The sequence below is a fragment of the Otolemur garnettii genome, unplaced genomic scaffold (assembly GCF_000181295.1).
Source record: "Otolemur garnettii isolate 467f Iridium unplaced genomic scaffold, OtoGar3 scaffold00128, whole genome shotgun sequence".
In the NCBI taxonomy this organism is placed as follows: Eukaryota; Metazoa; Chordata; class Mammalia; order Primates; family Galagidae; genus Otolemur; species Otolemur garnettii.
The window spans coordinates 1,711,658-1,724,406 of NW_003852523.1; the positions used below are offsets into that span (position 1 = coordinate 1,711,658).

The 12,749-nt window shown below is 50.2% G+C and overlaps 1 protein-coding gene across 1 annotated transcript in view; it reads right to left on the reverse strand.

Annotated features, from left to right (window-relative positions):
- Window positions 1-8,094: 8,094 nt before the first annotated feature.
- The window catches only part of C2CD2 (C2 calcium dependent domain containing 2), a 60,380-nt gene continuing 55,725 nt past the window's right edge, over window positions 8,095-12,749 (reverse strand). Inside the window, 1 exon segment of the mRNA XM_003798114.3 lies at window positions 8,095-9,348. Coding sequence (XP_003798162.1) covers window positions 9,080-9,348 — 269 coding nt within the window. The 3' untranslated portion in view covers window positions 8,095-9,079.

The following is a 12,749-nucleotide window of genomic DNA, read 5'->3' on the forward strand; positions in this document are numbered from 1 at the left end:
CTGCCTTTGGAATGTGCAGAGCGGGATCGGATCCGGACTCCGGGTTGCGATCCGCTCCGGAAACTGCGCAGCACCGGAAGCCGGGGGGCGGCGGCGGGGCATGGCGGGACTTGTAGTCCGCGCTCGGGGGCGGCGGGGCGGCTGGGCGGCTGGGTACCGGGGACAAGAGCGCGGGCGACCAGAGATCGGGCGGCATGAGCGGAAGAGCGAGAACCGAGGGGTGAGCGAAGTGGACGGAGAGGGGCCGGGCAGGGGTGGGGTCGCAGGTGGCGGAGACAGGAGTCGAGGTCGAGGGAGGCAGGTACAGGAGAGCGAGGGACCTGGGCGCGGACGGCGGGGACAGAGGGCTGCGGCGGGTGGACGGAGCGGCGGAGGCGTGGACGGTGTGGACCCGGCCAGCCGGGAAGAGCGGGTTCCGGCCGCGCTTCCCTGGGGCCGGAGGGGACGTTAGGGGACGACGCGCGGCCCCTTTTCACGCTGCGTGAAGCCTTTATTTTTGGGAGCGAGGGGCGTGGTGATGGTAGAAGGCGCTGAATTTTTCTCTAGCACAGGACTGAGGCCTGCAGCCCAATCGTGAGGACGTCTAATTTAGCCGTTGGGGTCTATTTCAACTTTGTCCCCCAATACGTTCATGAAGTAGAGAGCTGAGATTGGAATCCTGGCTGGCGGAGCTGAAATCCACACGGTGACCACTACGCGACGCTGCGGAGTTCACGGACCGGACCGACTGGCGCCTAGCGTTTCTGCACCACCTCTACACCCTCTGGCTGGTGTGGTCTGTTGCCCCTCCATCAAACGTGCATGATTCACAAAATATTAGAAATAGGACTCGAGAGATCTCTGAATCTAGACCTGGCCTCTCAGATTCAGAGAAGTAAACTGACTTGTTCATTTCTGCCTGACCAAAACCCTCCATTCATAAAGAGAAGCAACGAGCTGTGTTCGGGAATGATTTCAAACTGATACCAGGAAGGGCACCTTTTCCACAAATGTGAATCAATAAGAAAATAAATAACCTGGTAGAAAAACTATCTAAGTATATGGACAGTTCACAGAAAATAAAATGCAATAGTTCTTAAGCATATGAGGAACTATTCAATGATACTGTAATAAGAGAAAAAGTTGCAATGAGATAATTTTTATTAGATTAGCAAAAATTTGAAAAAGTTTAATAGTCTAATTTTGAAAAAGCTGTAGAAAAAAAACAAGCTCAATTGTCCTTTGCTGGGAGAAGAATAAATTGTAGGGCTGCTATCCAGGCAAGTTGTGGATCTGCATAGCAATTGCAAATGCATGTAGCCCCAACCCAGCAATTCCATGTGCAGGAATTATCCCACAGACCCCTTTGTATGACCTGGCACACATACAAGGCTACTCGCAATTCAGTGCCATTGAAGGGGACATGCTGCATGCACCTGGGCATGTTCCTAGGGTATAGCACTCTGCAGCCAGACGGAGCGGGCTCCTTTCTCTGCCCTCCCCAACATTCTACCATGGCTTCTCAGTTGCACTACAGTCGGCAGCCATGGCCTCTCAGACCTTGTGGATCATGCCCTCTGTCCATGCTCACCTCTTCCCTGCTCATCCCCACCCAGCTGGGACACCCTGCCCCCCTCCAGCCTTCATCTGTCCCTCAAACCTTTACTCAGGTCGTTTGTACATGTCCCCTCCAGCTTCAAACACCTCCCAGCTTTTCCTTTTTGTTCACATCTGTGCCCAACTCCACATACCCCTCTGGAGATATCATTCATGATTCCAAAAGACCCAGATAGCTGGTTCTCTGGGCGTAAGAAAGAGGTCTTGGCGTACATGAACAAAAGCAGGTTGCTTACCAAAAAAGGTGACAGGTCACAGCAGGTGGAAATAACTGAAAGTAGACAAAAGTCCTCAACCTCCCTGAAGCCATTTCTCCCACCTGAGTACAGAATTCTCCGTGTGTTTAGTACACTCCTCCAATAAAGCCTGGAAATAATGCTTGTTAGGGCAGAGTCATCTCCAAAACTCTGACATTAACAAAAGTGTTTTTGCCTAAAGTGTCAAGTTTTCATCCTTAGCAATGAATGCAATCCATGGTTTTTAATGAATTATGGAAAGAAAAAAAGAAGAAACCATAAAGGATGGTTTGGGGTAAGTGGAGAAACTGGGATGTGAACTGTGGTACTGGGTAATAGTACTGCATCTCTATTAAACTTCCCTGGAGTGATGATTACCCTGAGGGCACGAGAGCCAGGGCATCATTCTCAGAAGATGCATTCTGAAGGATTTAGGGTGAAGTGTAATATCTCTAAACAACTACAGGTAGATAGGCAGGCAGGCAGGCAAAAACAGCAAATCAGTGAATCTAAGTGAAGTGCATATGGATTATTCTGTAGATTTGAAATTTTAATAAATAAGTTGAGAATAAAAAAAAAAAACAGAAAAGAGTTTCCATTACTACCAGTGTGGCTTCCTATGAACACCGGATGCTTCCTGAGCAGAGACCAGATGGGGCATTACTGGGCCTGTGGCTGCCTGCTTTGGACCTCACCTTTTTTTTTTTTAGAGACAGAGCCTCACTTTGTCACCCTCAATAGAGCGCTGTGGCATCACAGCTCACAGCAACCTCCAGCTCTTGGGCTTAAGTGATTCTCTTGCCTCAGCCTCCCAAGTACCTGGGACTACAGGTGCCTGCCACAACACCCAGCTATTTTTTGTTGCAGTTTGGCCGGGGCCAGGTTCAAACCCACCACCCTCAGTACATGGGACTGGCGCCCTACTCACTGAGCAACAGGTGCCACCCAAGGACCTCACCTTTTTCAATTAGCTGTCTCATCAGCTCTGGTTTCTTAGATACCAGCCTCCTTCGGTGTAAGGCATAGTAGACATTGCAGTCGCCTCTAGCTTTTAATTTCTTTAAAAAATCCGGCTAATTTTCCTCACACAGATAAAAAGGGAATACTTATCAGCAAATAAGTTAATTTCTACTACAACCACACGGACTCTCTTTACATTATTCTCACCCCAAACAGGCAGCACTAAAATTCAGAAAAGACCACAGGAGACCTGAGTCCATCTCCACATTTGGCACAAGGCAGAGCAGAGACTCGAGGCAGGCAACTGGGCTCAGATTCTGGTTCTGTCACTGTCCTCCTGGGCACATCACTTCACCTGTGTCTTGGTTTCCTAATCTGTAAAGCAGAGAAAGGTCATAACTCACGGTGTTGTTTCAAAGACTGTATGAGTCACTGTGTAAAGTACTTTAAAAAATCCTTGGCACACAGAGTGATTAGCATCAGCTATTATGCTCTCAAGTCTTCCTCTAACCTCTGAGCTTGTGATCCTGCTAGATCAGAAGCCCCTGTATCCCCTGGGCTTAGTGCAGCCCTCCATCTGGGAGAGCAGTGCGTAGCCCTTCTATGAGGGTACCTGAGGCACCTGAAACATCCAGCTTCAATGATTCCATCAATATAGACACATAATTCCATCAGCAACTGGTGCTAATGCTGGTTATGTGCAGGATGCAACGTCCAGGATGGAGCTGGGTGAGCAGTGGTCAGTGTGTGAAAGCCGACACTTTCAGGTCACCGTGGGGAACGAGGGCGTGGCCTCGGCTGCTTTATCTCCAGGTGGTCCCCATGCTGTCAGCCATCCTGGTTTCTGGCCCCATTATGATCAGTCTGCATTTGCTTTTGCATGAATTATTTACTGACATGTACGCTCAGCACCCTGTATTCCTAGGGGTGCTGAGGTCAAAACAGCATGTAGTCACACGCCTCCCCTTCAGCGTCCCACTCTGTCCTGACACTGGGTCCTGAGGGAGGCAGTCAGATGGATGTGAGCACAGCTGCCATCTGTACTTATGTGGTGGGCATCAGCCGACCTTTGTCGCCGCTCTGCTAGGTGGGCACTGAGTGGAGAGGATGAATGACACAAGGCAGCAGAGCCTGGGCCAGGGGTCTGACCTATGCTGATGCCAGTGCCTGGTTCAGCACCTCACGGGGGCGGGGGTGGTGGCAGGGGGCAGGGCTTGAGTATAGTTAGACCATTAGGATGTGGAGGGGCAACTGCTAGGAGCCGGGTGGGCCATTTGGGTATGTAGTCACATTGGCAGGATAAGGGGTTCACCCAGAGGTGAGCAGCAGATCAAGTTAGGAAAGTTGGTAAAATAGGGCAAGATCAGCCTTCCAGCATCTCAGTCTAGCCTCCTCTGGAGTGTGGGCACAGAGGAAGCAACAATTCAATCACAGGGTCCTAAAGCAGTTCTCAGTGCAAACAAGGAGGGTCGACACCGCCGCCGCCTGGCAGAGTCCAGGAAATCGGCTGAGGATCTGGAATCTGAGCTGGAATGTGCCGGCCTGATTCCCAGGCCTAGGCTCTCTCCGTAGGTAGAGCACTGCTCAGAAATGCTGAGCCTGCATCAGTCCAGCTCCTGAGTGGCCAGCCCATGCCTTGCCTAAAAGGCGGGGAGCAGAGGCTGCTGTGCACACGCATGTTGTGTCTGGCAGGCAGGCGGGGGGGGGGGATGGGGGGGCAGCTCAGAGGAAGGCTGGTGGGGGGAACAAGGGGCTGTCCAGTAGCTCCCCAAGTACTCTGCTGTTTGGACACCGCAGTAGGAAATGAGACTGGGGAAGGAGACTGGAACTGAAGACCAGCAGGGGGGTGGTGAGAAGCCCGCAGCCATCTCCCAACACACGCCTCCACCTGACGCCACTGCCCCCACCCCAGAACTGCTGCTGGCTCGTTTGTACCCCTGGCTGAGCTGGGCACCTGTCCCTCTCTGCACCTGCCTGGGCAACCCGCTGGGGCAGGAAACTGACAACCAGAGTCCATGGATGGACTGACGCTTCCTCTTGTCCCCACCGTGGACAGTGCCCCTCAGGTCCCTGTGGAACATGTGGTAGACCACCTCACACACACACCCTATGTGGTCTCTGCCCCTCCCATGTCACTCCTGCCATCTGCCCTTTCTTCCTAAGCATGCCACCCCCATATCTGGCTGTGCTGCTGGGTGAGCAGGCCAACAACCCTTTCCTGGAGCATCCATGATGCGCCATGACCCGAAGGTTCCCTGGAAACACAGGCTTTCTGGACAAATGCTTTTAGCCCAAGGCCTAGACAGGATGCTAACCAAGCAGCATCCTACAAGTGGCACGTTAGGGGCAGCACAGAACTCAGCAAAGACAAACTCAGTGTGTAGTTGTATAGTGTACACATTTATTTCTTTCAAAGATTGTTCCTGTTCCAGCCACATCTCCGAGGGAACCTGCTCAGAGCCAAGTGTGAGGGCCTGGAGCAGGGCCGGCTTGTGTTGTAAAGTGCTACCCGGGAGTACAGTCATGGTCACGTGACGGCACCACCACACACCAGCAAGGGCCGGTCCTTCCCACAGCCCTGGAAAACCTTTTATTTTCTTCTCTTTTCAAACTGTAGGTTGACATAACATCAGGGGAGAAACAAACTACACGCCTAAATTATGAATGGTATGTTACTGACCAATCGTTAGCTGAGGGAACTGGGCAGTCTAATGCATTTCCAACGCCTTGTTGGTCATAAAACAGGAACACTAAAGGTCGTGAACCAAAGGTAACCTGAGTTTGCTTCACAGGATGCAAGTGTGGCCTTGCCCGGTCCCTGGCTGCTTTGGTAATCACTTCTGTGCCAGTTTGGGACAGTGCAGATACTGGGCAGAGGCCAGCACTGAGACCTGTTTTCTATCCCATAGGACAAATGTTCTGACTTCCAGCATCAACCAACTGGTACTCTGAGATTTCCAGACTGAAAGCCTTGAGATTTTTACCTCGAAACACTCACTTTGGTAGGCAGCAGTATCAATTAATCTTTCCCTTTCTGCTCAAAAAGAAAATTCACAACTGTCTTCCAAAGACATGGCCAGTAAACGCCAAGCAAGCGTCTCCTCGATGGCACCTAATTTGTCATCAGCTGGGGACTGGCCAGGCAGCAGGAAGGAGGCTTTGAGGGCTGGTTTTGGACTTAAACTCGGAACCTGATGAAAATAAAGTGCTCTGTTGAAACTCTCTCTCACTGCAGGTCTTCAGCTGGCACACGGAGGCTTTGTGTTTGCTACATTAACAAGTCTGCATGCTCACACTTAAAGCTATTTGCATTCCTCTGCCAAGACCAGGGGCGCATCCTTGACGCCAAGGGAAGGGTTTTAAGGGTTTAAAACCAACTTGAGCACCTGGCTCCAGAGAAACAGATGCATGTTAGTCTTAGTGTTCATGAGGAATCACTTTTAAAATATCATTCTGCAAAAATTTCATCAAGACAAAAACCAAAAACAAAAGCCCTCAGCCACTAAAGCTTGTCAGGGAGATGAGGGAACCAAGGCGATTCACACATCAGCATCTTTAGCATTTGGTATATAATCTCAATCCAGCTTTAACCAATTTAACAACATTCACTTTAACATAAATACCCTACATCGTGAAAAAAGAAACCTGGATAAACAGCTGGAAAAGAAACATTCACAGTATCGATACAGCCCCTTCCTCACAGTGCTGCGGGACACAGTTCATCCCCTGGAGACTCCCTGCCACCTTCGTGTTTTCTGAGACTTCAGAACAGGCTGAAAGACAGAAGTGAGTCTGCAGAGAGCACAGACCTAGACACAGGTACTGAACAGATGTCCATGGGCCTAACCTGGGGAGGGGATGGTTCAAAACACTTTTTTTTTAAGAGGGAGAAATCTTAATCTAAAATTCTGGTACATTCACAGGCGGAATAAATTGAATCCATTGAATCTACCTGAATTTCAAAATCAAACAAAAAACACTATGATAAACATATGATCAGTGTCTGAAATTCTGACATATAACATCCTATTAGGATCAATTCTTCTAGGCCATAGTTTCTATCGCACTACCAGCAGTAGGAACACTTCAAGTAGAACAAGATGTTAAAATAACCTTCCATCCCAAAACACACTAGGGATGACTAGCTCAGTGGGCCAACCTGGTGGTATTAATATATTTCAAAACTCCAGGTATTTTTCAATGAGTAAAACTAGAACATAATTTTTAAAAACAAGATAGTGTGGGCTCAGCGCCCATAGCACAGTGGTTACAGCGCCAGCCACATACACCTCGGTTGGCAGATTCAAATCCAGCCTGGGCCAGCTAAACAATGATGACAACTGAAACAAAAAATAGCCGGGCATTGTGGCAGGCGCCTTTTAGTCCCAGCTACTTGGGAGGCTGAGGCAAGAGAACGGCTTGGGTCCAAGCATTTGAGGAATGTACCAGAATGAATGAATGCACCACAGCACTCTACCGAGGGCAACATAATGAGACTCTGTCTCAAAAAAAAATAAAACAAGGTATAGTGAAAAACTCATTTGAAAGTCACTTGATAATTCCTGGAACATCTAAGTTTTTTACATGCATTTTAAAATAAAATGCGTAGTATATTTTTCAAATCTCTCCCTCAAGAAAAAAAAGAATTCTGTAATTTTGGGTTTTATATAGGTTTTAGTTCATCAATGGCTCTATTACCCCTGAAACATTTAATGTTTAAAGATTAACAAGGAGCTCACCTGATTTCATAAAAATGACAGAGGTCAAGTTTTCACAATAGCCTCTGAAATCTCATTGGAGGAAAATGAATCTCATTAATTTGTCAAAACGTTTTGCCCCAGTGACAACTGATCTTCAATGAGCACACCTGCTGGAAGGGGCACCTCTGATAGGAGGGAGCCAGGGTGAGCATGGGTAGAGACACAGCCCGATGAGGAAAGGTACACACAGATATTAACACTGGGGGCCAAGTATCATTTTCTTCCCTGGAAACCAAGACAAGGGCACCCCAAAATGTACCCAAGAGCACTGTTCACAGTAAAATTCTGCAGAGCTTATAAAAGGAATTTCATGCACATTGGCCTTTTTTTTTTTTGAGACAGAGTCTCACTATGTCACCCTGGGTAGAGTGCTGTGGCGTCACAGCTCATAGCAACCTTAAACTCTTGGGCTTAAGTGATTCTCTTGCCTCAGCCTCCAAGTAGCTGGGACTACAGGTGCCTGCCACATGCCCAGATTTTATTTTTGTTGTACTTGTCGTTGTTTAGCAAGCCTGGGCTGGGTTTGAACCCACCAGCCTCGGTGTATGTGGCTGGTGCCATAACCACTGTGTTATGGGTGCCAAGCCACCAGCTGTTCTTAAACTTCTCTTCCTAAGACACCTGAGACACAAAATAATTTTCTCGATTGCCCTAAAAGCTCTCAGTGTTGGCTTTCGGCGGCATTTGGCAGAAACCGCGTGTTCCCAGGTTCCCTGAGCTCTCTCTTACTGCTCCACTTTCCCTTGACAGGCTGGCTGTGTCCGTGTTTAGCAAGTGTGACAGACAGGAAAAACAGACAAATCTGGGCGTCAACCGCCCCGATGGTGGTGTGAGGGCCTCTGACGTGACAGAGAATATAAAAACCACATAGGAATGAATGATCTTCCACTTGTAAGTAGGCTCAAAGTAAACTTAGAGAAGCGTCCACATGATGTGTCTGCATAGGATGCAGGTAGTGTTTGCTTGTGTGTTCACGCCCTGTGGCTAACATTAAAGGCAGACGTGTGAACACACTTGCTGGAGCATCTCCATCTAGCATAATTGCTCTATTTATCAAAAAAACCTGCCTATGTCCCACCTCCCTGCACTCAGGGCCAGCTGCACTTTTTATTCCAAGCAGCAAATTAGGAGAGGTGACCCATCCAGCCCGTTCACAGTGACAGCACAGCGAGGCACCTTCTCTTTGTGACACAGTGCAGGCAAGGGCCCAAAACACTTGTCAGAGGGCAAAGCAGGTACCCCAAACCTGCCCGCCACGGTGCATTAGAGCACATTACTCTACTCAATGTAACTCCCTTTTAATGTTCAGCCTGAGCTCTTAAATAAAGCCCAAGCTGTGGGGCTATTCGGTCTTATTTGGCATCTGGTGGCAAATTGGGCTTTTTCAGTCTTCTCTGCAGGGAGCCTCCTCGCTGGAGACTCAAGATTTTTTTTCCCCTTTAAAAGACCAGATTGTTGGGAAAACCCAGCGTGACAGGTGGACCTCGGACAGCTAGCGCCACTCTCGTTTGGTGCTGGTGGGGGTAGTTAATGTGGATCCACGTCTTCTGGCTCCAAGGAGGTGCCGAGCTTGGGGCTGTGTGTGGGGCTTGAGGGCGCCCCATTCATGGTGCTCTTGCTTCTGTGCCTGGACAGCAGCTTCTTGTTCAGGATCCTGGTGAAGGTCCCCCCCTTCCTCCGGGCCCCCTCCGGCTGCTGCAGGAACACGAGGTCATTGTGTGACTGGCTCATGCCTGGGTCTTTCTGTTGATGCCGCCGGCGGAAGAAGAGCTTGGCGCTTTTCCTTAGGATTCCTCCTATAAAGGGGAGCACAGGGGGCTGGTCAGGCAGGCTGGGGGCGAACAGACACACGACTAGTCCAAAAGGAGAAGGGGAAAGGAAGCTTGTGCACCTCTATGAAGGAGCTGATTTACAGCGTCGATGTCCCATGGCTATTTGCATGAGAAACACATTGGAACATGCCTTTATAAAACTAGAGTTTTTAAGGTGAAATGCAAAAGCAGCAGCCAACAGGAGAAGCCACCAGCCTGGACCATCATCTGTGCCCACTCCCAGGGAAGGGGTTCTAGTCAGTCTTGACAGCAGCAGCCGCTGTCCCCTAGCCACCCAGGTCCCCTCTGCTCACCCCATCCCTTCAGTAAGAGGGTGGAGGTGGCAAAGCAGTGTCGGATCCCAGAAAGGATGGCCACGCTAATAAAGCCAAAGTAGGGACCCTGACAACAACGGCATGCACTACCTTAGGAAGGTTAAGTAATATTTGTTCTTTTGGGAGTCAGAATGCTTTATAGTTCCAGATTTTAATGGTATATAAGGCTAAACCATCTAAAAATTGTTGCTTGATCACTGTTGACCTCAACTTCATAAGGTCTGGCCTGTCTGTCCACGATGTCAGTGAGTGAAATAACATGACATATAAAAAAAATTAGCAGCAGCAACAGCAACAGTATTTTCAGCAGCAAAGATTCCTGACAGGTAAATTGAAGCTAAAGCAGTGGGGTGCTGACTAATTGCACAAATTAGTTTAACATCCTATTTCCCAAGGCCGGGGGAGTAATATTTCAGGCTAGTCTGGGGCATTCATTACCAACTGCTTATAGGTGGGAATGACTCAGAAAAAAGACACCTGAGACACCTTCGATGGGGCCCTTTACATGTAACATGGGGACATGTTCTCTTTGTGATAGGCACATGCAGCCCACACTTCCACAGTCACTCCACACCCAGATCACCAGCCAAGCTGATCCATGGGACAGGGAACAGAATATCAGCTAGCTCTGCCAAACACATGGCGGCAGCCGAGGGCAGTGGGAGAAACTGGACTAGACCTGCCCCGGTGGATCTCTGCTTCATCAACGTGCGTGGGGAAAGCAGCCTACACCGTGAGAAGGTGTCCCTTCTTCTCAAGGAGAAGTCTCCCGGTCCCAGGTGCTCAGCCCAGGTGAAAGGGCAGAAATGGAGAGCTCTGGGCAGCAGAGGCTGAGTTTGATCTGGTCAGTGCTGCCATAAAATAACTATTTTAAAACTCCCTTTAAACTACAACTAAGTTGCTTATTATGAAGAATCATTACAACACTTTTGCAACTATCGAAGCTGGAAGCCATGGCTTCAGGGAAAGGAAAGGGGTTAAGTGGCCAAAGTGCACACGTGACCTCACTCTGGGTAGCAGTCCTGATGGTGCCACTTTCAGCACAGCTGGAAGAAAAGCATTGTGTTGTGGTGTGCTCCATGGCCCGGTCACGACCACTGACTGGACAGAACTTTGGCGGTTGGCCACAGGGGCAGATGCAAGTGCCCTGGGGGAAGTGGGTGAAGCAGGTGCTGGGAAAATGCCCCAGGCACAGTGACAGGCACTCCCAGGCAGAGGAACCCCCAGCTGCCAGGGGCTCTCAGCCCACCAGGGGACCTCAAGTAGGGCATAAGTGGTGTTTCCAATCTGCCTTGGGCCAACCTTGGAGTCCCTGAAGGGCATATGAATGTCAAGCTCCTACATTTGGAACAGAGGGGAGTACCCCCCCCCGCATCCCCTGGGTGCTCTGATGCCACTCCCCCCTCCCACCAGGGAAAGTGAGCACACCAGCCCCTCCCCTGGGTCCACTGCAGCCTAGGGACTTAGGCAGTGATGTTGATGTAGAGTCTGGAGCCAGGACCCGAGGCTGGCAAGGACAGTGTTATGAGCTGAGCTGTGCCCCTCAAAATCCATATGTCAAAGTCCTAACCTCAGAATGCGCCATTATTTGGAGATAGAGCCTTTGCAGATGAAATCGAGTTAAAGTGATTAGGGGTGAGCCCCTAGCCCACAATGCCTTATAAAAAGAGGGTTTTAGAAACACTGACAGACGCAAAAGGAAAATAACATGAAGAGACACAGGGAGGTAAAGGCAGAGGTCAGAGTGACACTTCTAGAAGCCAAGGAACACCAAAGACTGTCAGTAAAGCTGGGCAGGGACCTGCAGCAGGGTCCTCCAGGATGCCAGAGGGAGCAGCATGGCTGGCCTCAGCCCCAGCCCCGAGAGAGCACGTTCCAGTGATCCACACCACCCCGTCTGGGGCGCTTGTTATGCCCCAGGAAATAACACAGCCATGAAAAGTGAGGGGAGCACAAGGATCCAGAGATGTCCTGTCGTGTCCCTGGAACCCTGTTAGCCACTCGGCAGAACTGGGAGCAGAGAGCACAGCAGAGCTGTGTCCTCAGCCCTGAGACCTGCTTCTGTGAGCAGCGTCCTTCAGAAACTACAGATGCCCAGGGCCACCTGAGGAATCCTACACGAGGCAGGCTGGGGAGACATCAGGCATGAGCATTTTTCAAAAGATCCCAGATCTTTCTAAAGTACCACTGGGGGTGACAACCACCAGCCTGAGTCCATCCAAACTGCCACAAGTACTCAGAGCATCCACAGGGCAGAGCAGAGCTGAGTGAGCAGCGTGACCACTTTCCTGTGCTTCCTGGCAAGTCACCCTCTCAGCGGCGTGCAGACCACAGAGCTGTGGGGACAGACACAGCCCCCTGCAGGGCATGTGCCTCGCTCTGAAGGAGGCTGGGTTGCCCACGCAGAAAGAACTGGAACATGGAGACAGGAAGGGCGTGGCTGAGTTCAGAAGATTTTCAGGAGAGAATCTGTACAGTTTTGAGCAGTTGTGGTAACTCGTTTAAGTAAAATTGCACTGTAACTGCCTAAAATTCGAATTATTGTCATATTATGAAATATCAATGATTTCGGCCTGCGCATGAGATTGGTCGGCTGGGAGGTCTGCATGGCTGCAGCCTGGCACTACCTGCCCCAGCAAGCCCCGTGCCTGCCCCCATGTTCCAAACACAGCGCCGAGAGCCTGTGACATGGCCGTCTTCTGATCGTCCGGCCTCACTCACGACCTCTGGAGCAGGTTGGCTGTGCTGAGACCCAGAAGCTGTCGTAAGTACCCTCGTGCAAATCTTCCCCAAGTCATTCACGTGACTTACATGCTTTCCCTTAACTTGATAAGATTACCATGGCTTCTGTGGGGGTGACATCAGCCCCTTGAACGGAGGACAGCCCTGTGGGGTGAGGGGCTGAGCTCTACACCTCTAGGGGCTGGTAGTCCGGGCACATTCCGAACAACCTCTGAGGAAGGAGTGGTCTTGTCCTGCAGTCCCTAAGGAAGGAGTGGTCTTGTCCTGCAGTCCCTAAGGAAGGAGTGGTCTTGTCCTGCAGTCCCTAAG